General features: G+C 54.9%; 1 protein-coding gene across 1 annotated transcript; it reads right to left on the reverse strand.

The window, feature by feature from the left end:
* Positions 1 to 1,273: 1,273 nt before the first annotated feature.
* ITPRIP (inositol 1,4,5-trisphosphate receptor interacting protein) lies at positions 1,274 to 25,679 on the reverse strand. Its single transcript, XM_082674272.1, has 2 exons — positions 25,519 to 25,679; positions 1,274 to 5,076 (listed from the first exon to the last, which is right to left on the reverse strand). The coding sequence occupies exon 2, from the start codon at positions 5,061 to 5,063 to the stop codon at positions 3,393 to 3,395; it is 1,671 nt and encodes a 556-aa protein (XP_082530398.1). The 5' UTR covers positions 5,064 to 5,076; positions 25,519 to 25,679; the 3' UTR covers positions 1,274 to 3,392.
* Between the last annotated feature and the right edge of the window lie 286 nt (positions 25,680 to 25,965).

Below are 25,965 nucleotides of genomic sequence, written 5' to 3' on the forward strand. Positions count from 1 at the left end.
TTCTTGGGCTTCCAGCATCACCTGGGAAATGCGGCAGAAAGCAGATTCCTGTTCCTGACTCCTAGAGATTCCACTGAAGTCTGCAGTGTGGCCCAGGAACCTGTGCCCCGGTGATACCCATGCGTGACCTGCTAGAAAGGAGCGCTCACCAGCTTTGCCGCCCCCATCCCCTCTCTGCTTCTCCTACCACTAGCGGAAGTGTGGGTGTACTCACGGATGGCTGTGGTGTGGCAGGTGCCGCGTGGACCATGGATCCCAAGCAGGCGGGTCGGCTTCTTCCAGGCCTTTCTCCCAACAGTTCTGCAGGTAAAGCAGTCCACTTGGGTTTTCTTTCACTTTCCATTTGGAAAGGAGGTGAAGAGCCATCCTCAGCCAGGGGTGTCATCAGTCACTTGGGGGCGCTTTAGAAATAGAGCCTTACCTGGTTGCCGTGTAGGTTCAAGGTGGGGTCTGGGCATTTGACCTAGCTCTCCATGGGATTCTGATGACACCCGTGATTACAAACAAACCAGTGCTGGCTGGTTTGATTACAAACCACGTTCTCAACCCAGGCTGTGCTTTTTTTTTTTGGTCATGCATCATGGCCTGCAGGATCTTAGTTCCTGAACGAGGGATTGAACCCGTGCCCCCCTGCAGTGGAAGTGCAGAGTACTAACCACTGGACTGCCAGGCTGTGCTTTGACAAGGCAGAGAGAGGGGCTGGGGCTTTTGAGGAGGAGGGGCCCTCGTTCAACCTAACCGACCTTGTGGCTTCAGGCCAGGCCTGCTCACTTCACTTGTCAAGAGGTGCAGCAAAAGTCCTGGGGCATTTGGTACAGCAAGTGAGCAGATGCTGGGTCATGTCAAGCATCCTCGGGAAGGAAAGAGATCCCTCGGAGAAAGTTGTCCTTACTGGAAAGGCCTAAGTGACCTAAAGGTCTAGAACTCTTCTGTTTAAAAGACATTCTCTTTTCTTCAAGCCAAAAGGTTCACATTACTCCCAGGGCCCACATTCTTTGCACACATCAGCTCTGTGAAACAAGGTTTTGTGTTGGAATCCACCCTATATAGCCTGCTTTCAAAGGCCCTTTCTGGAACTCTGCAGGCTGCCTCAAAGATGGGCCAGAAATATTCTGTTTTGCTATTTTTTAAATTTCCTGAAAGCATAAGAATAAAAAGGGAGTGAAAGCTTCCGTGTGTCAATAGGAAATCCACCCCCTCCTCAGCTCTGCCCTGGGAAGCTCACAGATTTCCTGAAGTTAAAAACAAACACTGTGACCAGTTTCTACTCCTTGCAAGAATTTAATTCTTCCTTTAACATAAATAAGGCAGCATGAAACACCAAGAGTCCCGCTGCTCTCTGCTTCAGATGCAGCTTTGGTGCATAAAAGATCCCCATTTCCCCGCTGAGTTGTTGTCTCTGTATAAACAAGAAGCCGGAAGGTAAGTTCTCAGTGAATTTTCTCCTGGAAGCAAAGGGGAAGCCGACGGAGACTCAGGCTTGGTCTTGGCTTCTGGAGGCTGCTCCTTGGTTGCTGGGGTCTCCTCAAAGCACATCAGATGAGGATGGGAAAGGCAAGGCATGGGTGACAATAAATAAGGAAATTCCCCCAAACTGCAAATGGGGCTTTGGGGTTACTGTTGGAGACCATGTGGGCCTGGGGAGGGGCAGACCCAGGTGCTGCCCAGTCTAACCCCAGCTCACATGGAAGGAAGCTTCCTACAGCTTCCTATGGGCTTCGATGCCCCATAACAGCTGAGCCTCCTACTGTGAATTAACCCTGTCAGGCAAACTGTCCGTCTTCTAGAACACGCTGAGGCTAGGTGAGAGCACTCCTGGGGTAGAGACAGGATCCTTTCTTCAGTTCATGGTGAGCCCAACACCCGTGAGGAATTGGGTACGTGTCTGGGAGGCACGGCCAGTTTCAACCATGGAAGGAGAGTGCTGGGGAAGGAGAACTCATTCTTGCTTCACCTTGGCCCTCTGCCAAGGTTACTGAGGCAATGCCAAGAGGGGAGCTCCCAAAGGGCAAGTGAAGCCATAATTGGAGGAGGGAGTGGCTTCCCAGTCCCTCTGAACCAGGCCTGGAGACCGAGGCCAGCTCTGACCGCCGGCTCTGGTGCCTGCCCAGGGGTCGCAGCCCAGCAGTGCCAAGGTGGCCTCTCTGAGGTCTGAGGGCTGTGCTTGTAGTCTGTCCTTACGTGTCCCAGTCAGCCAAGCCTCTGTCAGGCTCTTAGGGTGTTGGTCATCTGTGTGGCCAGGAAGGCCCATCCAGAAAGGAGGGCTCTGTGCAGTGAGGGAGCCCCACTGGAATGAACAGCCAAGGGGATTTGGGGGCCTGCATGTGGAGCTGGGTTTCCACAGCAATCTTGTTTCCAGGCACGCCCTGCTCTAGGATTGGAACCCTGCGGAAAACTCAGGGCCACAGTATCCCTCACCTCTCAGCTCTATGACCTTCTCTGAACTGGGCATCAGAGGCCAGACTGCAAACCAGACCCCAGGTAACAGGCTCTGCCCTTTGCCCCAGTGACCCTGTGCTCCTCTTTCTCTCTCATCGTCTATCTTCAGTGCCCCCCACCTCTCAACATACTGGTGGCCAGAGAGACCAGCTGTGGAGAGAATAACGAGGGTGAGGGGCCCACATACCATGCTTGTACCCAGCGTAGTATGTGGTACCCACAGGGTTCAGGACATAGCATCCCGGGAGAAGGGGCAGAGAAAAGGGGGTGCACCCTGAGTGAGATGTGTAGCTGAAACAACGGCCAGCTTAAACTTCTGTCTGCCACCAAGTACCCACTTCTGTGTAACAGAGACATTAGCCACCTGGGGCCTTGAATATCTCTAGGGCTTTTCTCTAAATAGTATAAAAATGGCAGCCACAGTGGGGACCCCGACTGTGCAGGCTGTGGATGGGACACTGCAAATTCCCACACTGGTGCCCACTGCTTGGCTGCAGATGCCTGGGGGCAAGGGTTACTGGAAATCAGGGTGCAAGGTCTTAACATGGGTCCCTGTTAGCATTCCTGTAGATCTTTTGTTGATATTCAAGTAACGACTGGACCTGGGATATAAAAAGAATCACACCCAAATCGATGTTTGCATTGTGTGTAACTCAGCATCCACAGAGTTCTGTCATCATCTTGGCCATTGGTGGTGATCCAAAAGTAAGCTGCGAAGGATCAGTCCCCAAACCCAGACAACAGCTTCACCAGCAAGCCCCGACGGCATGAAAGCAAACCAGCTTCGGCTTGGAATTCTGTTTCCTCTGTGCTCTAGGGTCTGGCTCCCCCGGCAGGCTGAGCCACGGCGCCCTACAAAGCCTATCGTTTTCCCGGGACCGGGCCTGCACATGCCCCCAGGGGTGTGGACATGTAGGATGCCTTGTGTCCTGGCCCTCTGGGTCGTGGATGCTCTACAAGATGACAGCTTTTGAGGGCAGGCTGCCATGGTCTGAGGGAATATGGAGGGAATACTCGCTAATGAGCGCTGGGGCATTCTTGAGCATCTCATAGAAGGAGTCCACTGTCTTCCGGTAGAGACTTCGCTGCAGGACGAAGGGCCGGAAGAGGTTGAGAGGCTCAGCCCTGCGTATGGCCTCAGGGAGCCCCATGGCCTCGGGCACCTTGCAATTGCCGATGAAAAAGTGATGGAGCTTCTTCTCCAGCAGGCTCTTCTCCAGGAAGCAGAGCAGCTCGTGCAGACGAGCATCGAGCTGCTCAGCCTTCCAGGCGGCTGGCCGCCGGGCAAGCAGGAGGTGTAGCAGGGCGGTCTTCAGGTGGTAGTTGCTGAGCCTGCTGGGGCCGGTCAGGCGGCTCTGTTTGGAGAGCAGGAAGGAGGCAATCTGCAAGCAGCTTAGGTGGCAGGCGCCCTCGGGCAGCGCCTTCGAGGTCATCCTAAGGAAGTGGCGCTCATAGACAGCGAAGGACAGGAGCCAATCTGTGCTGGATGGTGGGGTCCCCCCACAGGGCTCCCTGGTAAGATGGGAGACCAAGTACAGGTCGGAGTCATCATACTGGATCACAGGAATCAGGTTGAAGGGCATGAACTTCCCCGAGCGGAACCTGATCTTGAGGGACCCCGGGGTGTCCAGCTGGCCAAAGGCCAGGTCGAACTCGTACTTGTGGTTGATGCGGTGCCAGGCTCTGGTGAGGGCCGTCTGGAACCACTTCAGGACTCGCATCGTGTCCAGGTATGGGGAGTCTCCGACGCACAGCGGGTCTTTCGCCTCACTGCCTGGCCGCACCACGTGGTTCTTGCCGTGGAGGAGACACAGCATATCTTCCCCGAGTTTGGTCTTGCCGCAGATACAGCCCAGTGTCTCGTCATCGGCCCGGACCACCTTGATCTGGCCGTAGCCCTGGCGATCCAAGGGCACCGAGCGGCTGGAGCACCAGAGCTCTGGGTGGAAGCGGTAGGGCTCCGGCGGCATGAAGGGCACAAAGAGGTCGCACAGCAGCGGCTTGTTCACCTGCCAGTTCTCATACATGCTGTCCACGCCGATAAAGTCCTCCACCTCCATGTCCGTGTCCCGGCTGCAAAGGCTCCTCAGGGCTTCCAGCAAATCATCCACGAAGCCTTCCACAAACTCCCGGGTGCGAGGGGCGTCGGCCGGGGCCCCCCGGATGCAGCGTTCATAAAAGTGGTCGAGCGTGGCCTTGCTGGGCAGGGTGAGACCCCGGAGGGGGGCGCCCTCCAGGCCGGGCAGCTCGTCCTCGTCGGCACCCAGGCATTCAGGCGAGGGCGCGTCCTGGTGGTCCTGCCGCCACACCTCGATCACCAGGAAGAGGATCATGCAGAGGGTGCTCCACAGGTCCCAGGCGGCGCGGCTCTCGTTCTGCTGCTGGCCCTCCTCCGCTAAGCGCTCCAGCTCCTCCTTCTCGGCCTCCTTCTCGGCCGCCAGCCGCGCCACCTCCTCCTCCAGGCGCAGCTGCTCCAGCTGCAGCTTCTCCTGGTGCGCCTGCATCTGGCGGATGATCTCCTCCTCGTTCTCGGGGACCGTGGCGTTCTCTCGCGGGAACAGCAGCGGGTGGTTGATGATGGCCGTCACCACCACCAGGCACACCCGGAAGAGCCCCAGCGCCATGGCTGCAGCTTTCCTGGGAACAGGGAGAGAGAGGCCGACGGTCACACTGGGCTCCCCTCGGTGCCGCTTCTTCCCTCGTGGTTCCCTCCCACTAACCTCCGCCCCGCCGAGCTGGTGGACGGACGCCTTACGGTTCTTCCCCGTCCCCACGCCCAGCCTAGCCTCAGGAACAAGAACCCCGAAGTCGCATAGCAGCGATCCTGGCTACGCAACCGCAGTGGTGGACCTGTTTCGGTCTGCCCAGACAGCCCTCTTTCTGGCAGCAGCTCCCCACTTTCCCTGGGAACCAAACCTTTTCTACTCCCAGTCCTTATGGTCTGGGTGGGGATGAACCCACCCCCTGCTCAAGGGCTGAGCATGTAACCCAGGCCCACGGCTACTTCATGGTCCTCCTCACCAGCCACAGTGGTTGTTTCAGGGTGAGCTTATGACCCTATGCTGGCCACTGGGAGACAGAGGTAGGATTTGTTGGGACCGGTGGGGAGAAAGACTCACCCTGTTGCCTAGGGTTGCTGAGGGAACAGGAGTACACCTGCTGGTGGCTCTCTGGCTGCCTCAAAGAGGGGATGAGAAAGATGCCAACATGGAGGAAAGCATATGCCCTGGACCCAGCTGTGCCTGAAGCCATTACCTCTGGACTTCGTAGTCATATAAATCAATAGATTCTCTCTCTTTTTTTTTTTTTTTTGGTAGCACCACGTGGCTTGTGGGATCTCGGTTTCCCAACCAGGGATTGAACCTGAGCCGTGGCACTGAAAGCCCACCAGGTCGGTCACCAGAGAACTCCCGATACATTCCCTTTTTATTTAAGTCAGCTTGAGTTGTTTTCCAACACTTGAAACCAAAATAGTCCTGTATAAGACATCCCCCCCCACCCACCCAGTGAATGCCTTCCAGTGAATGCTTGTTTCCGCAGTACAGTATAGCCTAGTGGTTAAGAACAGGAGGGTTGGGTTCCAAAGCCAGCCCTGTCACTCACTGGGTAGCTGTGTGACCTTGGGCATGTTAACTCACCCCTCTGAGCCCCAGTTTCCTTACTGTACAAAAGGAAAGCCAGAGCACCCAGAGGGTCATCGTGTTGATGGATGTGTTGATCCATGCAAACTGCCTACACAGCACAGTGAATGGTGCACAGCATACGTTCATTGAACAGTAAGTGAAGCAGTCTTGAGCCCTTATCTTTCCCCACTGTAAACCTCTCCTTCTGATCTGGAAGGCTCCACCCCAAATTCAGATATTGATCTCCTGGCTACTCCTGGGTCTTTTCCCAGAACAGTCTAGGAGACAACCAGAGTGACTGAATCATTGGCTTTCCTCTCGCGAGTCATCTGAACTTTAAATTTGACTTCTTAATTGTGAAAGGAAACACACCATTCCTCCAGGATAAATGGATTTTAGCTCTCAGGTGACTTCTGGGGAAGGACTAACCTCTTACAACACAGTACTTGCTATTCAGACTGCAGCTGCAGCATCTTCTGGGAGTTGGTTGGAAGTGCAGAATCTCGGGGCTTCCCTGGTGGCACAGCGGTTAAGAATCTGCCTGCCAGTGCAGGGGACACGGGTTCAAGCCCTAGTCCGGGAAGATCCCACATGCCGCGGAGCAACTAAGCCCGTGCGCCACAACTACTGAGCCTGCGCTCTACAGTCTGTGTGCCACAACCACTGAGGCCGCATGCCACAACTACTGAAGCCTGTGTGCCTAGAGCCCGTGCTCCGCAACAAGAGAAGCCACCGCAATGAGAAACCCACGCGCCGCAACAAAGAGTAGTCCCTGCTCGCCACAACTAGAGAAAGCCAGCGCGTAGCAACAAAGACCCAACGCAGCCAAAATAGATAGATAAATAAATAAATTTATTAAAAAAAAGAAGTGCAGAATCTCTGCCCCACCCCAGACCTATTGAACCAGAATCTGCATTTTAATACCATCCACATTAAAGTCTGAGAAGCAGACTCACATGGTAAGTCTTATATTATACCCTCTTCTCCCTGGCTGGAATCTTGGGAAGTAACAACTGGCCTTTTCCACATTTGCCCCACTTGCTTCCTGCCGGGGACCTCAGCTAGGAGAGCAAATGGCCAAAGGAGGTCATTGTTGGAGAACCAAGAGCCCACCCCCCCAATATATGCCAATACACCCCATTCCCTGACCTTGAATTTGCACCCTGAAAGCCACCTGTTCTGGTTCTTACCCTAATGGTGCCAAGAGGCAGGTATCTGTCATTAGGTAAGAGGACCTCTGTGGGTTGTACCCAGCAGTGCCAGGATGTACTGGTTTGGCCAGAAAGTTTGTTCAGGTTTTTCCAACGTTACGGAAAAACCCGAACGAACTCTCTGGCCAACCCAGTAGATGTTGCCACACTTGGGCAAAGCCTGCTGCTCAGATGTGATCCCACCCTGTCAGTGAGAACCAAAAGGCTTGGCAGGGAGGAGGGAGGTCCAGCAGCAGCAGAGTTCAGTGTGCAGACACATTCAGGCCTCTGAGGTGAACTCTGAAGCCCTTATGTATTTCTACTAGAGGAGGAAATGGAGGACAGGAGAAAGTGGAGGAAGTCTCAGGGTGGAAGGGAGGTGGGGTGAGGAAAAAGAACGGGGTCAGCCAGCCAGCTTCTCTTCCCCAAGACAAGAAGCGGCTTGCTGGATAATTGAAGAAACAGGTCAGCCCCAGATTCTACATTAGACAAATATCAGTGGACAGTTTGGCCAGGGTGGTCCAAGATAAAACTGTAAGGCCGGCTGATAAACGTGGATCAGAGTTTTAGGATAAAGGTATGGAGTACTAATAGTAGAATACTAGGCAGCAGCCAGTTAGGAGATAATTTGGGGGTTTTGAGGCCCTTCCGGGCCTCTGTACTATAGGCAGCCACATTTGGGCACAGCGGGCCCTGACAAGTCACAGCAAAAGTCTTTGGCAGCACCTGATTCCAGAGGTCAGTTTCCACGCCAGCTCAGGGTAGGATGCTACCAGCCGGGAAGGGGTGCCGTCACCACGTCCTGTGACTGGGAAGTCCCCCTCCTCTCTACCCAACAGCTTCCACAGGGCTACCTGTATATGTCCTCATGTCTGCTGGAAGATGATGGGCTGTACTGGGGCAGGCAAGGTTCAAAACTCCTAACCAACTGGAGCAACTGACACAGTGCATGAGGGGCTAAAGAGGATGGACTCTGGAGGAGACGGACCGACTTAGCACCCAGCATGTGTACCTACTGGATATGTGACCTTGGACAAATCATTCAACTTCTCAGAACCTCAGTCTCATCATCTGTAAAATGGGAATAATTATACCTGCTGTTGTAAAGGAGATAATGCATAGAAAGCACTCAGCAAAATGCTTGCCCCTGAGCAAGTTTTCTTATAAAAGGGTAGCTGTGATGGGATGGGAATAGCAGATGAACTTGCCTGCAGGGGTTTGCGATGCAGTGGGCCACAGAGATGCCCCTACAAGGGACTCGGGCAGGAAGCAGGCAGCCACAGGAACACTGCAACAGCAGGGTTACCAACAAGACTCAACAGGAGCACAAGGGAAACAGGAAGGAGCCCAGGCTGTAGAAGCAGACAGGTCCAGGTTTGAACCGCGACCGCTCCTTGCTGAGGGGTCTTGGGTGAGTCACTTGGCTTCCCTGGGGCTCCACTGCTGTACCTGTGAGATGGCGCTAACAGCAGGCCCTCCTTCATAGGAAGGGAAGGCTAAGCGAGACCATCCAGCTCAGGTGCTGAGCACAGTGCCCGGCATAGGGTCAGCACCTTACAATACCAGCTCCTTCCCCCTTGGCGTCCATGGGCCTATTTTCTCACCTGTCAAGCACACCAGCCCTGCCCAACTCCCATGGGCCTGGAGGAACACATGCTCAAAAGTGCTCTGAAAGCACAAAATGTTCCCCTGGGACCGCTGTTCCTTGGCACGCCACTCCTTCCACCCTGCCCCCAAGCAAATGGGGAGAAGCCTTTGGAGCCTTGGGTCCTCCTGGAGGTGGAGTTCTCTCTGACTCACTCCCAGCTTGAACCGCCTCCACCCTCCCATGGATGGGATGGGATCCCAGCTGTCATTTTGCTCCTGGTACCCTCTGTGCAGGCTGGCTCTGCCTGCGGCACCTAAGTGATGGTGAACAGGGCAGCGGCTGCTCAGTGCCCACGATGTGGGGCTGGGTTAGAAGCCTCCACTACTTCCCCTCCCCAAACCAAGTCACAAGAACACTGCCCTAGGGGCTGCGGGGGTCAGAAGAATGAGGGGAGAGAATCTGGACGTTTGGACTTTTGGAGACCACAGGGACAGGACAGTAGCTGGGAGCCTCTCACAAAACCGTGGATAGATGCATGCACGCGTACACACGCGCACACACACGCACACACACTACTCACCAAAGGGCCCCTTTCCCCCAATTTCAAGTATGTCCACCTCTGCCTTGGCCCAAAGCTCTCACCTCTACAAGGCTGCCCCATGCATGCAGTCTGAGACATCCAGTTGGGTTTGGCTTTGAAAACAAACCTGGGCCACTTGGAGGGCTTTTGTTGGTCTGCTTGGCCGGAAGCAGGCAGGAAACCTTCTGAGTTCCTCTCCACCCCTGCCCCGGCCCACAGAGTGTAGTGGCCCATGCAAGTCACGGCTAAACTTAGCCTGGCAAAGGGCCAGGGTCACAGGGCTGCAGGTGGTGGGCCCAGACCAATGGGTTACTCAGGCCCTTACTCTGAGCTTGGCCGGAAGCCCCAGACCCTGGGGGAGAAATCCAAGATGGCCCCTCCCTTCCACGGGTCCCTGATTCCCACGGCCCCCAGACCTCTATAGCACACCCACCACAGTTTAATCCAATAAATGCCACTGAGAGCTGGCTAACAGTGGGACTTCTCTGGCGGTTCAGTGGTTAAGACCCTGCGCTCTCAGTGCAGAGGGCACAGGTTCCATCCCCGGTCAGGGAACTAAAATCCCACATGCCACACAGCGCGGCCGGAAAAAAAAAAAAAAAGTTGGCTAATAGTGATACACTAACGTTTATCAAGCCCTCACTAGGATGTGCTGGGCGCTGCACACAGCGAGCCCTGTAACCTTCTAGGTGGTGGGTGTCACTCCTGTTTCACAGTTGGGTTAACCATAACCCAGGAGAAGTAATTTTCTAGCCCCACAACTAGAAAAGGCAAAGCTGGGCTGAGAAAGCCTACTCTGACTGCCTCCGCCAAAGCCCAAGTTCTGTCCACTGTGTTATGTCTACAGAGCACCTACAGTGTGCAAGGAACACGCTGGGTGCCACAGGGCCCACGAAGATGAGCGTGCCATGATCCTCAGCAGTAGAAACGCCACAATCCACGTGGGAGGCAGACGGCCACCAAGTACCCTCACAGGACAGAATGAGCAATAGGCTGCAACATCGCAGAGAGTTTCATGGCCGTTCTTTTGGGGACCCTCCTTGTCTGTAGACCTTCCCTGTGCCCATCTGCTTGGCTCCACATCCATGCCCCTTCCTTCCAGACAATTCTTACAACAAACTGAGACCAGTAGGAGCCTGTGTCCAGCCCCACAACGTGTTCATCAACACCCCTCTGCCCTGTCACCCACCAGCCCCCTCCCGGGGCTGGCTGACCGTGGCCTCAGCAGCGGAGGCGCCCTTCCCAGCAGCCCGGCAGCCCCCCTGGGACAGTAGTTCTCCAAATGTGGTCGCGGTTCAGCATCACCAATATCACCTGGGGACTTGTTAGATGAGCAAATTTTCAGGTGCCCTCCCAGACCTGCTGATCAGAAATTCCAGGGGCGGGGCCAGCACCTCCAGGTGGTTCTAATGCCCACTCCAGCTTGCAAAACACCCCTTCCCACACCAGGCAGGCCTCCAGGGAGGAGGGGGGTGGGGCTCCAGTGATACTGCAGCCCAGATCCTGGAGCTCGCCAAGGGTTTGCCCCATGCCCAGACTGTCAGATGCAATTAGCTCTGCTAATTACCACAGCTAAAGTAGCTCAGGCCCTGGCGTCATCTTCAGAGCCGAAAGGAGAGGTGATGTGTCCTTACGAAATGGAATAAGGAGGTGCGCTGATGGCAGGGGAGGGCACTTGTAGCCCAGGCCCCGTTGGGTGACTTGAGTCCCTTTCTCATTGCTTAGGTTCTGGGCCTCCTGAGAAAGAAGGGGCTAAGGGAGACCCAAACCGTTGATAAGTTTGGGCTGAACCCCTCCCGTGTGCTTGGCCTTGTGCTGGAGTTTCACAGTCCTGGCTAATGACATACATGTTGTTTGGGGGAAATAAATCCACAAATTTAAGAAAGTCAGAGTTTACAGTGGTACTAATCTAAGCCCCATTTTACCGAGGCGTAACGAGGAGACACACTTGACTGAGAGATGGGTGAAGGTGGAAGTGGTCCAGGCAGGCTGGACATCACGCTGTAGACCCTCACAGACAGGAGAGGTTTAGTGAAAGGTGATGATGTTTTCATTAACAGCTGATAGGAAGCTAATTACTCTGCGTGTGTTTTGTCATTTAATTTTCAGAACACCAGTTAGGTAGTTTCAACACCCCTACCTTGTGAAGAGACTGATGGTCAGGGAGGTGCACTGGGTGGCCTCTAAGATTCCCTGGACTGCAGTTTGAGACGGAGTCTGCCCCCCTCTCTGTTCCACCTCCATCCCCCAGGGGCTGATGGGAAACTGAGTGAGCCCTGCCACCTCCCTGGCATCACTGTCAGTGGCAACCACCAAAATCATCAGGTTGACTGTCCCCCAAGTCTCCCAGGCCTTGGAGACACAGGACTGTAAGAAAAGAGAGATTGAGGGGACTTCCTGGAGGTCCAGGGGTTAAGACTCCGCGCTTCCAACGCAGGGGGCGTGGTTTCCATCCCTGGTTGGGGAACTAAGATCCCACATGCCACGCAGACAAAAAAAAAAAAAAAAGAAGAAGGAAAAGAAAAGAGAGGTTGAATGCAGAGCACAGAGTTTGACCCTGAGTCTTGGTTTGGAGTGTGGGCCCCAGGAGCAGTTCGTCTGAGCCCTGGTGAGGCGCCCCTCCTGTGGTCCCGCCTGTCCCATCCCCGATTCCACACTTCTCTCTGGCAGAGCCCAGGCCGCGTGCTGGAGTCTGACCAGCTTTCCTGCTGTTGAACAACACCCGCCGTTCAGGCCCAGCTCAGGGACCCCTCCTCCAGGGGACCTGCCCTTCTCCAAACTCCTGCGGGTCAGGCCGCCTTCCTGCTCTTTACTGCGTTGGTTTACCCGTGGGTCCCTGCCTTCCCACCCACGGTGCCAGCAGGGGCCCCCTCTAGGCACCAGGCATGAGGCTGGACACCTGCAGGCGCCCAGTGTGTCAGTGGGAGTTGGCTTATCCCATACTTGGGAGGAGACGGCCGGCTGTGCGAGTGATGGGTCTCCACACACTCCTTCCTCGTAGCCTCAGGGCCAGGGGACAGACAGGCTCGGCACAGACGGTTCCAGAAGGGCAGCTCTGCAGCCACTGTCTGCCACCCTTACAGGATGGGGCTTCCCTGCTGGAGAGGAGAGAGGCCCAGCAGGGGCAAGGCCAGAGAGCCACTGTCTTCATCTGCATCCCACACAGTGATGGGGGAGGCAGTTTAGGGGGGTGGGAGCGGGACGGCCTCAGGCGTGGGCAGAGAGGGAGGGGCGGGCAAGGAGAGGAAGTGAGGAAGGAGGAAGGAAGGGGACCAACAAAAATTAATTGAGCAAGTGGGTAGAAAGGGTGTGGTTCTGGGCTCCCAGGGCCTCCTCTTCTCAGTGCCTTTGCAGTGACCTCCTCCATCACCTTCCACCCCTCCCACTGGGCAGGACCTCTGTCATGGCCTCCAGCCTGTGTCACCTTCCTGGGACCTGCCACCCTCAGGGCCACTGGGCTCCTTCCCTTATCCCCTTTCCCCTTCCTGGGGGCAGGAGTGGCGGTGGGAGACATGCCTGGAGTAGGGGCGTGGAGAGGGGACACTTCCCCACCACAGATGAGCTTGGCTGCCGACTCCAGACAACTGGGCCAAACAGCCCTTCTCTAGGGGGAGCTACCGTACTGCGGTTCTATGCACCCAAAATGGCATAATCTTTTTTGTTTCCCCCAAGAGAAGCCAGAAATCTGGATTTTATCAAAAATCCCAAGTTTACAATGTCTTCTACTCTTTCAAAAATTCTTTAAAACTCATGTGAGCCAAATAAAATATGTCAGTGGGCCACCCAGAGCCTGCTGCCCCTCAGCCGCCTCCTCTCCCTGCCCACTGCTGCCCCCCACTCCCCACCAAGCATCCCTCAAGGCGGCCCGTGACCCCAGGGCTCGCCTCACTCTTCCCCCTCATACCACCACCTGCTAGCACCCCTGCATCCAGGACTCCCCAAAATACCCCCCTGGCTTGACTTTTCACCCCAAGTCCAGGGCTGACTCTAACCCAGTGTCTCCCAGTCGGCCCTGGCAGCCACCCTCAGAATAATCCTAACCAGCCTGTGCTAGGGGCTTATACGTGCCTTCCCCACAGCCTCTCTAGGGACTAGAAGGAAAGAGAGAGACTGTGTGGCCTAATGGGTGTGCATCAAGGCCTGTGGTCCCTAGGACTGAGAGCTGGACCCCCACCAGTCCTCCCTAACCTGGGGAAACCCCAAGGGTCAAGACTGGGCCCTGATGGAGGTTGGGGAGCAGGGCAGAATGAGGGGGAGAGCAGAGACCCCGCCCCCATGCCAGAGAGGTGGACCTACTGATGGGTCCGTGGGAAAGTGCACACTGCGAGGAGAGTGGCCTTTCCACTGACATGAGCTCTGCTGTCGCCGCACGTGGCCACACTGGCCAGACTCACAGAGGATACCCAGTCATACCCGCCAAAGTGTGAAGTTTCCTCGAGGCCCACTCTCGGAAGAGGGAGGCGTTTCCAAAAAAGTCACCAGGATGCCAAACCCATCCTCTGGACTGGGGTCATGCAGCCAGCCAGCCCAGGTGCAGGAAGGACAGTGGGCTGGACTCCAGCCACGTGGGTGGGAGAGCCCACATCCTTCCTGTTTCCGCTCCTCCATCATAGCCCATGCATGTCCCTTGGTGGGCAAGGGATGGAAAAGGCAGGGAAGCAATCAATCTCCCAGGAAGGACAGGGCATCCTTCCTCCAAGCCATGCTGCCTGACTTCCCCACAGCAGAGGCCCTGACCCACAGGGAGTCATGGAAAATCACAGCATCTTAGGACAGACAGACAGACTGCAGCCTGGGGTCTCAGAGGCTAAGGGATGACAAGGAGGCCTGCAGGTCACAGAGATAAGGAAAGGCTCCCCTGGCAGCCCTGAGTCAGGGCCCACACCTCCCCCGCTCTCATCCATATTCCCCAGGGCTCCTCTGGCAGTCACTGCAGTGGGTCGAATGGCAGCCCTCAAAAAGACAAGTCCACGTGCTAATACCTGGACCCTGCGGACGGGACTTTATTTGGAAGAAGGATCTTTACGGATGTAGTTAAATGAAGGCTCTTGAGATGAGACAGTTCTGGATTACCCTAAATTCAAAGACAAGTGTCCTTATAAAGAGACAGAAAAGGAGAGAACAGACAAAGAGGAGAAGGTGATGGAAGACAGAGGCAGAGGATGGAGTGATACTCCACAGCCCAGGAAGGTCTGGAGCCACAAGAAGCTGGGACAGGCAAGAGAGGATTCTTCCTTAGAGCGTTTGGAGGGAGTGTGGTCCTTCGAGTACCCTGATTTCAGACTTTTGGCCTCCCGAGCTATGAGATAGTACATTCCTGTTGTTTTAAGCCACCGCGTTTATGGTCTTTGGTTATGGCAGCCCCAGGAGGCCAATGCAGTCTCAAAGCACAATGCACCCCCCTCCCCTCCCAGTTTGGCCACTGACATTCCCATTTCTGCTGGGCACCTCCAACCTCCCCAGCTGCCGCAGCCATCGCTGTGCACTGAAGCCTGGGGCTTCCACACCAATGGGACTCTCCCTTCTGGCCTGGTGTGGTCCTTTGGAATCAGCTCCTCTAAGCTCTCCCTAATTCCCAGACACCTCAGGTAGCCCTGGCCCTGGAGGTCTCCCTGCCCCACTTCAGGGAGTTCTTGTGTCCATGAGACACAGGCCTGAGCTTTAGTTCAGTCTGATGTTCGGGGCCTGGTCTCAACCAGCCTCAGGGGACCTCTCAGGTCACTCCCCTCCTGCCCAGGCCGCTTCAGATTATCTACTGTCTTCTGAACACCTCCTGGACTTACTTTCCCACCATTCCCTGCAATGTCCACGCCTAACCCTACCCAATGGTCCTCACAGCCAGCCCATTTCAGAAACTGCTTCCAAGATTCTTCCAGATCCCTCCTGAGGGATCCCTTCTGAGACAAATCCTTTCTTGAAAGGGATAGAAGAACAAGGGGAGGGAGATGGCCCATTTATTAAGCCCCTCCGAGTGCAGGCTGGTGTCTGGTGCCTCGTGTAGATGGTGTCTCCATAGATGCGCCCCTAGCAGGGACCCAACAAACACTTGCTCCTCAAGCCTTTATTCTCAGCTCATTTCACCTGTGCAGCAGCCCCATTTCCCAGGCAGAAGCCCAAGGCGATGAGAGGTTGAGCAACTGCTCAAGGTCACACATGTAGGAAGAGAGCAGAGGAGAGCCAGACACCATGCCAGGCCCAAGGCTCCAGACCCTGCTGTCTGCCTGGTGGACCCCAGGCTATTCTTTCATCACAGCAAGCTGCTTGCCTGAGATCTGGTCTTATCCCACTGCCTTCCTTGGTTGGGCTCCTCTTGGGTCAAGGTGGGCCTGTTTGCCTTGACGCTCTGCAGAGCGCCTGGCAGAGACCAAATGCAGGGCTGCCTGCTTAGTGTGCTAAGGACAGGGCGGGCGACCTTGGGGACCCACCAGCTCACACACTGCACGTGGGAGACACCCGCTTTCTAAAGACGGCCTCTATAAACGCCTCCATTCTTAGGAAGGATGCATTTCCTACAGCAAGCGTGCACCCAAGGGCCTCCCTTGACCCCCAATTCCCTCATCAGGTTTCTAGACCTGAAATCACAGGGTGCGTTTTAAAAATACGAGCGCAGTGCTAACCATTTCCCACAGCGAAGCAGCCCTCACGACTGTCAGACGTTGGCGTGGCTTGAACTAGTATTTCTTGTAAGTTCCCCTCTGCCCATGGGCCCCATGTCACTCACAAGAGCGGTTGCCCAGAGGGAAGAGGCACACCCACCTCAGGGCAGCCAGGCCAGGGCTCCCAAACCTGTCCGCTGTCTCGCCCTTCACCCTGCGTTTTCTACACCCCAGGCCTCCAAGCACAGCAGCAAACACTCAGGACAAACCCCACTTTTGCTACGGGTCAGGGAGGGCAGTCTGCAGCAGGGGGCGGGGGACGCAGGCTCCCGACGACGCCGCCAGCAAACTCGGCAAACTCGCGGGCTTAGGGGAGGGGACTTAGGGGGTGGAGCAGGAAGCCGAGAGTAAATACGAAGGACAACAAAGGGAAGACAGGGCCCTCGCTCGGCCACCAGCTCAGAGCTCAGCTGGGGATGGATGGGATCAAATAGCCTGTCAGTGCCCAGCAGCCCCCTTCCCTGTGAGCCCTGGATGGGAACAAAGAGAGCCCAGCTCAGGAAAACACCCCGGCGTCTCCCGCATGGGCGTGGGGGATGGGCCCCGGGGGCTTTTCTGTGGCCACAGAACAGCCGGGTCCCCCACTCCCTCCCTCCCCACCCAGCGCCTCTTATCCCTGTTACTCACGTGCCGGCTTAGAGGGATGCTGGCCCCTACACGGTGAAGTCCCAGGCTGCGTTCCCACCCTGGTCCCTGAGGCTTGGGTGTACCTGACACAATGCCTGGGCCCCAGCTGGGCTGGGAGAGGGGGAGAGAGATGGGGAAGGGAAGTGCTCTGGGCCTCCTGCACACACACACGCGCGCACACACACACACACACACACACACATGCACACGAGTCATGCTCTGTGACTGCAAAGATCTAAAGACCCCTTTCATCTTAATAAAGGGGAACAGCAAGAGACACAAAGGCAAGTGGGAGGCCAACACAGCTGTAAAAAACTTAAGAGTTGTGTTTGGCCTCTTGGCTGTGCTCTCTGCTGCAGGGACCTGGGCTGAAAACAAAGCAGGCAGTCTGCCTGTCCTCCCTCACCAGAGCTGCATCGTCAGAGCAAACCAGTTCTCCTCCACCAGGGGAAGCTGCGGGCCTAGGCTGTAAGGCCAGGAACTGTTAGAAAAATGACCCCCAGAATCATCTATGAACAGTCACCCGCCCTGTGAATTACACAAAACAACGACCTACAACCACATGGTTTTCCAGCCACAGGGATGGAGTGATGATGAGGTTGTGAGGATGCCCATGCTCTGTCCTGGCTTCTGCTCGAGGCTGCACATGGCACACAGTAGGTGTCCCAGAACCAACACACAGGTCAGGCTGGCGTAAGGTGCAAGCAGCCACCGATACTGCTGAGTTCACCTGGACATATTATACTCCCCTCCCAAGGCCGCCCAGAATGAAATAGCTCAAAGCTCTTCAGCCCAGAAGAGCCTAACACTTCGTAGAGGCTTAGCAGCAAAGGGGCCAAACTCTGGAATCAGAGGCCCAGAATTGAATCCTGGTTCTCCCACTTGCTGTGACAATAGCACCTACTTCATGGCATGGCAGTCACATGGTCGTGCTCTGGAAAGGACATTGTTATTGCCATTGGTATTGGTGACAGGGCCAGGTCTCCGTTTTGATTTGTTAAATCCTGCCGGGTGCATCTTAGGGACTCCTCTGGGCAGAGGAGGGTGGCCTGTATCCCTGCAGCAACTCCAGAAGCCTGGGGACAGGGTGAATTTGTCTCCTCTACCTCCCCGTTTTCTTCTAAAGGCCCCCAGGGGCTGCCACAGAGGGAGAGCAGGAAGTTTGGCACCTGGGAAGTTCACAGCTCCCTCCTGCCCATCTGGCAGCGACACTGAAAGCTCCTCTACTGCACGTAGAAGGAGAAACCAGTGTTGGTCTCTGCTGGCTGGCATTAAAGGTGCAGGCGCTCCATGGATGCTTGCTTGCTGAATGAATGAATGAAGTCAGGACTGGGAAAAGAACCTCACTGCCTTTACTCCCAGGAGCAGGAATTTGAGATGGGAATGGAGCAGGGCAACCTGGATGAAGTAACTTCTAAGTTTTTTTTCTGGGAGGCACCCTGCCGTTAGAAAAGCAAAGCAAAGCACTAACAGTGGTAAATGACTCGGGAAATGTGAGCAAAAACCCAGACACACCCCTGGAGACAGACCACAGCCGCTTTAGCTCTGGACAGCCTTCAGCTAATTGCAGGCTGACTGAGTCACCACCAGCGCTGACCATGATAATGACCCAGGAATGAACTCTGACACAAGTTATCTGACCCCCAGCTGCGTCTCTCCTTGACACCCACATCCTCGCTTGAGACCCTTGTAGAAATGGACGATAAATGGAGGATGACAGGGTTTGATGCAAAGCAGGTGAGAGAAGAAGCAGAGGAGCAACCCTTGGTAGAGTGACGATCAACTCCCCCTTTCTGGAGAATACCAGACGAGCCGCATGGCCCTGACACCCAGGGGAAGGTTTAGTAAATAGCAACCAATGCACTACATTTATTGAGATTTAAACATTGTGCAAAATGCTTTACATTGCTATATCATCCTCACAATAAACCTCTGAAGGAGTCACTATCCTCGTAAGGAAACTGAGGCACAGAGAGGGGAGGCCATCCACTCAACATCACAGAGCCAGGATCTGAACCCAGGACTGCCCAACTTTCAAGCCTCCGATCTTCCCATGACACCATGTTGCTCAGTGACCCGTGAAACATCAGTCATGCACCTGTGGGCTTTCCTTCCCTGCACTGTTTATGGAAAAGCAGGTGACAATTTAGGTGAAATATGGGCATGAAGCAGGGAGTCAGACTTAATGAACCTATGATGCTCCTTCCACCCAGAGATTCTGGGAGTGTGGCCTGGGATATTGGAGATGGCTTTTCCTGGGGAAGCCTCCTCTGCAATGGATTAGGAAAAAGGAGTGAGGTCTCTTCTAACCCTGGGTGGTGGGTTTGGGGGTGAGGCATCAGGAGGAAGAGGCATGGATGCATGGGGGCCTCCAGGGCAGCACACGGGGGTGGGACCCAGGCACCCCCACTCTCTTCCCCTCCAGCCCAGGCATGCCTGCCTCCTCGTGACTCTGAAACAAAGTCTCAGCAAACAAAGGACCTTTTCATGAACTCCAGGCAGGTCCCCTGACTGCTACTAAGAAGGCTATTGAAACAGGTTCCCAGGAGAACAGTTAGGAGCACGTGGCTTTGCACCAACCAGCAGGGCCAAAATGATAACGCCCTCCCTTTGGTTTGATGCAGGTTGGTAGGAGACTCTCCTGCATCTGCTGCAGGAAAATAACCTGGAGGGAGAAAGTCCAGTTGGGCTTCAAGCGGAGCCCCTCCTCCTGGGCAGCAGAGTGCCCCACTGTGTTATTCACCTGGAAGTGAGCCAGTTAAACGTTGTGGGCTTTGAATTTTTTTCTTGGGACTTCCATCAGAGGATCTCAAAGTGCTCTGAATATGACCTGGTACTGGCCATTACTGTCCCCATTAAACAGACAGGGAAACTGAGCCCTGTCTGTCAATATCACAGAGCAGGAGGGGACCTGGGGTTGGTGGTCTGCCTGTTGTCTTCTCACCTTTGACACTCAGACTTTGTGGGATTCTGTCCTTAGGCAGGACACTGTGAAAACGGCTGTCCTCTCTAACACCACTCACCAAATCTCTGGTACATCTCAGACACCCTCAAATTCCTGCATAAACTGCTGGGGAGGAAGGGATTCCACAGGTCTCATTTAGCCCACCTAGAATCCCATAGGGAATGCCAGAGCTGGGTGAGAGGTGAACTCTGAGACTTTGCTTCTATTTCCAGCTGGTACCTATGCCTGGGGCAGTGGATTCCGGACATTCCTCCTCTGAGTGCATTTGATCCGCAAGCTCTGAGGCCACAGGAGCCCCAGCAAGGGCCCTGGCACATCGTAGGTGCACAATAAGTACATACTCGCTCCATCAATGAATGAAGGTTCTCTCTTAAGTCAGCCACCACAGGAAGGACGTGGGCAGCCTTGTTTCTCACTTTCCTTTGGGGGAGCGGGGGTTGGTGAAGAAGGGAAAGCACTTCTCTGATCTCCCCATCACTGCTCTGGCCCGCTCTTGCCCTACACCCTTCACGGATTGATTCAGGCTGTAGAAGGGAGACCCAGAGCCATGGAAGCCACCAGAAGCCCCTTAGGAGTCATGCTTTTGCCCCAGTTGCAGTTCAGAGAACTAAACAAGATAGCATGCTGACAGCGGTGCTGTGCTCCCTCGGGGCAAATCCAAGGCCTTCCACCAACTGGCTCATAGCCCAGACCTGTGGCCTGCAGCCCTGCCCTCTTCCCCTGGCCCATCCTCTAAGAAACGTACCTGTGGATGTAATGCCTTCTGAGCTCCTTCCCTCATCAACGTGCCTTACAGTTGGGTGGTTCCTGTTCCCCACCCCCCCAGGCTGACTTAAGGTGGAGGTGTTGCCTTGGGCAACAGCGACATCACCTGTGTGGTGTTCCATTCTGCTGACGTCATGGCTGACGTCATGGGGTAGGCCATGTGGGTGGAGGGGGATGCGCTATCTACAGGAAAACGTCACAGGTCCCAAACTGCTCGGGAGGATCCTATACACCTCTCGGGCACAACCAACTGATGCTCTTCTTGTCCCAGAAAATGTTCTCCCCTTTCTCTCCCCTCTGGATGCCTGTTTAGGCCGTGCCTCAAACCTGACTTTCCCTCTTCAAGTGTCAGTCAAAAGGTCGGGATGGGCAGCATTATCCTCAGCTCTGAATGAACCCCACGCAAGGGCACCAACGATCTCCTTCTCACCATCTGGGATAATCTGGGTCCCTGTGGCCTTGCCGTTTGCCCAGACCTCCGAGGAAGGAGCAGTGGCACCAATGGGGGAAGTGAGGGTCCCAATCTGGCAGAGAATGTAGATCCTCCATTGACCTCTACTGTCTTTAAAAGCTCATACTAGCCAGATACTGGTCTGCACCAGGCACTGTGCTCAGTGTTTCATAAGCAGGCCCTATGAGGGGTTATCCACATTTTACCCGTGACAGAGCTGAGGCTTGGAGTAGTCAACACACTTGCCCAACTGCTGAGAACGCCCAACTCCTGAGCAGTGGAGCCAGGACTGAACCCAAGCCTTCCCTACTCCAAAGCCCATGTGAGTCCTACCTCCTTGGCTCTGCGGCACCTGGAGGCTGTGGCTTTCTAAAGATGAGCCATGAGGGGGCCTGGACAGAGACCAAGGAGAGCCCTTTAAATCCAGAGAGGCCAGCTGGGCAGGCCAGGTGGCTAAGGCAGCCAAAGCAAAGCACTCAGGACTGCTTCACCACGCCCATGCCCACACGGGGGCTGCAGTAAGTGGCCAGCCCTGGAGCATCCGTGTTGACTGGGGACCATGTTTCTTTGCTCTGCTTGACTTCCTGTTGACCCATCCAGGTCACCTGACCACCCCCTTGATTTGAAATGCGTGCAGCATTTGCCCCTGTGGCCTGAACCTACAACCCTGAAATTTTATAGTAGTTATTTAACTTATGCAAAAGCAACTCAGTGTAGTCGGGAGCTAATGCTTAGAAAGCACTAAATGAAATAAGTAAATAAAATAAAAACTGCTAAATTATGAAAGAGGACAGGGAGAAATCCTACCGGTACACTGCCTTTGAGGGACTGGCCAAGGAGATACACATAGCATACAGGAGTGCTAGTCTACCTGACAGGTATCTCTCCACTGGTGAGGGAACCACAGAAGTGAACAGAGCCCATGCTATTGGACCATCACTCCCCCTGCCTTCTCCCTCCCCTGATCTGAATCCAGCTTTGCCAAGCAGAAGCTGCCTTCTGATCTTTGGTTTCCCATGTGCCTTGCCCAGGACGCAAGAAGCAGGTATCACTCAGGCTGCACGATAGTCACAAAGTCTCCTTGCAAGTTAATACACTAGCAATTTTATTTGTACACTCACTTTGGGGAGCTCTCTTGAGATGACTCAGCAGCCCAAGTCCAAACCGTTCTGAAAACTGTGGAGATGGGGTTTCTAGAGGGCACAGCTAAGAGCCAGATTCTGGGACAGGTGACATGACTGCAGGTAAACACCACCCTTCTGGGAAATCAGCTAGGCACCAGCCGACCCTTTCCAGGAGACATCGTGACTTTCCCATTAGTTGAGAAGGCTATTTTGTTTAAAATATAGACAGTACGTAGTAAAACCCTCTGTTGCACCTAATTAAGTGCTGAAATGTATAGTGTGAAAAATAAATGACCATATATATGGAGCTGTGAAATGGAGTTTTGGAAAGTCTTCCTGGATGAGCCTGGGAAGGGCATTTGCACGTGAACGGTACTGGACAGGGATGGGGCCTGTGGGGCTTGGAAGTGTCAGGACAGCGTGTTCAGATACTTCTCCCATCGTCCACTCCGACAGGCGTTCTCTGCCTAGCTCAGGGGACCTGCGTGGTGCCTTTCCTCTGCACCACACCCAGGCAGCACTTACTCATCACCCTCATGCCAGGCCCCAAACTGGATTTGCGACCTCATACTGCCTAGCGATTAAGAAGGAAAGCCATCTGAGGCTCGGGCCAGGCCACTCCATCAGCCCCCGAGGCCAGGCCTGCCTCTTTCTTTCCTTTCTTTTGGCTGCCAGGTGAGTTTTACGGGTCTTTTTCCATCTGAGCTGAGAGCAGGTACTACTTCCTTTGACAAAGAAAAAGAGCAACCGCCCTTCTCTCTTTTTCATGAGGGCCCCCCAACCAAACTAGCTTTTGAAGCTTAACCTGCTTCTTGCTCCATGAATGCTCAGTGACTGGAACATTCTGAATACTTTACTTCTCTGTGCCTTAGTTTCCTTGACTATAAAATGGGGATACCAATACCTACGTCACTGGGCTACTGAGAAGATTAAATGAGTTAAGACAGACAAAGTGGTTTTGGAAAAAAAAAAGCCTGGCAAATGTTAAGCCCTCACTAATTGTTGGTTATCAGGGCTGCTGTGTACAGTTGTATGGGTGGTACACTGCTCAAGAACACCCGGCTACGGGGTGGTGAGGATGAACCCAGCTCGCGTGCTGCTTGCCCAGCTATGTGCCTTGGCTCTGTGCACCCAGATGAGGCCCCTTTTTCTAAATGGCACCAGGGTGCCATCCTCTTGCCAAGAGGAAGCACCTTATTCTAATTCATGCAAAGGATGGAGAAGGCGTGCAGCAGCCTTGGAGGTTATTATCAGCTCTCGGCACTCTCACAGCTATGTCCCCCTCCGCAGCAAGACAAGATTAGCCCCAGCCACAAGTACAGTTCTGCTCCTCAGGTGCCCAGCACACCTGGAGCACTTGCCCCTCCCTTAGGATGCTCGGGGGGGTAAAGCCTTCCCCAGGATCCCCCAGGGGCTGCCCTCCTATTGAGGGGACTCTGCACCCCAAACATGGAGCCACAGCGTCTTGGACTCTGAAGGGACCTTCTTCGTAATTGTTGATGGCCACCTGTCTGCTGACAGTGATGGCAGCGCTTTACCTACTGAGGAGCTCTAGTTGTCGGCAAGTTCCCCCTTACTTCTAAGTAAATAAGATCTGCCTCCTGCTTCTCCCACCCAGTGAGTCTCTGAGGCCAGAAAGAGCAAGTCTCCTCTTCTCAAGGGACAATGTTGGAGATTCCTGAAGGCCAGAGCCCAGTCCCCCTAGGCTTCTCAAACCTGGGGGAAATATTGCCAGTTCATTCCCTTCTCCCTCACAAGAAGCACCTTCCAGACCCTCCATGGCATTCCATCCTCTCTCCTGCGGACAAGTGACAACAGGGCTGTGCACTCCAGACCCCCACCCAGATGTGCACCCTTTCCCTCAGTCAGAATCCCCCATCTTCTTTCTCTTTATTGACCCCAGGGGGTCCAAGAAGGAAAAAATACAAAACCAGGTTCCTCCCAGATGATACCTTCTCAGGTGGGCAATTTTGCCAGAGGTCTCTACCAGAAGTTCCTCCCCTTTCTTGCCCTCAGATAAAAAATTCACCCACACACCCTCATCTTCGTTTCCCTCATGGGCACTGCAGGAGCCAGGAGGCGTTCTTGGTAAGGTGACAACTTCTGGGCTGACGGCATGAGGATAAAAGTTCAGATCCTTTGCCACCGAAAGCTGGAGCTTGAAACTGCTGCATCTTTGAAGATTGCGGAGCTAGAGGATGGCGCTTGGACAAAAGCCTTTCCAGTGGAGAGTAAGTCTAACCACTTTATGGTACCCACAGTGGAAAATATGAGGGCAGGATGGCCGAGAGCAGCACACACAGGGAATTAGCAAACAATGAAAGCCACTTAGGCACGTAGGCTGGAATGAGGATTCAAATGCACAGCCTATTGCGTTATTAATAAGAGATGAACGGCAGCTATTCTACCTGTCTACCAGGCCATTGTCCAGGCTGACTTGGACCTGTGACTGCATCCAGCACAGATGTACTTTACCTGGCAGCCTCTCCGGGGTAGAACTGGTTTGTAAAAGGGAAGGGCCCTGGGTCAAACCCAAAAGAGGAACAAAGAAAAAAAGAACAGGACTCTGAAACCGATTTAGATCCAAAAGGATAGGGTCCAGGATCTGCCAGTGGCTGGTACTCTTCTAGTTTTTTTTTGGGGGGGGGGGAAGGGAGGGAGGGGTGGTGCTCAAGCCAGTCAGAGGAGCAAAAGGCAAAGCATGGTCCCTGAGAGGTTCAGTAAAATATTTTCCCTTCCTGGGAGGCAGCATTTTTGTTTTTAAAGAGAAAGAGCATTTTGAATGGGAAGCCCAGCCCTGGGGAGTCTGAGTCCCTCCACCCGGCAGCCAGGAAGTTGGAAACTCTGGGAAGGGGTCTGGGGATGCTATCAGAGGTCAGGTGGCAGACTAGCTGCAGCACCAAGAGAAAGTTCTGCACGGCGTGGGGTCTCTTCCACTAATAGGCCCGAAAGAGGAAGCGGCGGGGGCTTTAATCGGCTCCAGCAACCTCATAGCTTCACTACGTTAAACCGAGAAAAAACAGGCTTCACACCTACTCTTCCAGGAAGGGAAGGAAGGAGGGAAGGGAGCGAAGGAGCAGGACGACTCGACCACTCTTTCAGCTCTAGCACTCTGCTCGCAAGGTCGAAAGTAACGGATCTTCGGGGCGGTAGACACAGCAACTTGGTCCCGCTTCCGGCACCGCGGCTCGGTGCGCGCGAAGGAGGAGCTGCCAGCCGCGCGGGGCTGCAACGAAGCGCCCACTGGGGTCTCCGCGGCCCGGGAGAGGCCCGAGCGGAGAGGCTGGGACGCAGGACCCCGCGCGGCGCGAGGAGGGAGAGGACAGCATCCCCTCTTTTGCTCGTAACCGGGTTCCCCAAGTCAGCCCAGACCTGGGAGGGCCGGGCGGGAACCCCGCTCCAATCCTCCTCCATCTCCGGCGCAGCTCCGCCTGGTCCCTCTTCTTCCTTCCAGCACTCGAGATGCCCGGGGAAGACGCAGAGCCACGCGGCCGCGGGCCCAGTACTTACGTTCAGCTTTGGTCCCCGCTCTCCGGCTCCGGAGAGACCGCGCGAGACCCGGCCGCGTTCGCGGGTCCCGGGAGCCCCGAATCCGCTGTCTGGCGGCGGCTGCGGCTGAGCGTCCGGCCCGGTAATTAGAGGGACGCGGACGGCGATACCCCGGCCGGCTCCCGCCTTCTGGGCCCCATCAACAGGCTCTAAAGGGCTTCAGACTTACTCATTTCCTGGATGTCAAAGAAACTTTTCCTCTTTATAAGAACAAAACACCCGCCTCTACTCCCGACCGCGGAGGCTCCTTAAGGTGGACCATGAGGGTTAGGAGGGGCTGGACCCAGGGTCCGCCGCAGAGGTCTGCCCATCGACCACCCCAGAAACTGCAGAGGGGACAGCAGAACTGGAGGGTGATCGGGCGAGACGGAATCTGGCTACTGGAGTAATCTAGGGCGAATGGACAGG

This window comes from Grampus griseus (genome assembly GCF_964374135.1).
Source record: "Grampus griseus genome assembly, chromosome: 16".
Taxonomy (NCBI): domain Eukaryota; kingdom Metazoa; phylum Chordata; class Mammalia; order Artiodactyla; family Delphinidae; genus Grampus; species Grampus griseus.

What these genes read in the sequence shown, in the direction of transcription:
- ITPRIP (XM_082674272.1), bottom strand. Translation starts at nt 5,063, where the DNA reads ATGGCGCTGGGGCTCTTCCGGGTGTGCCTGGTGGTGGTGACGGCCATC.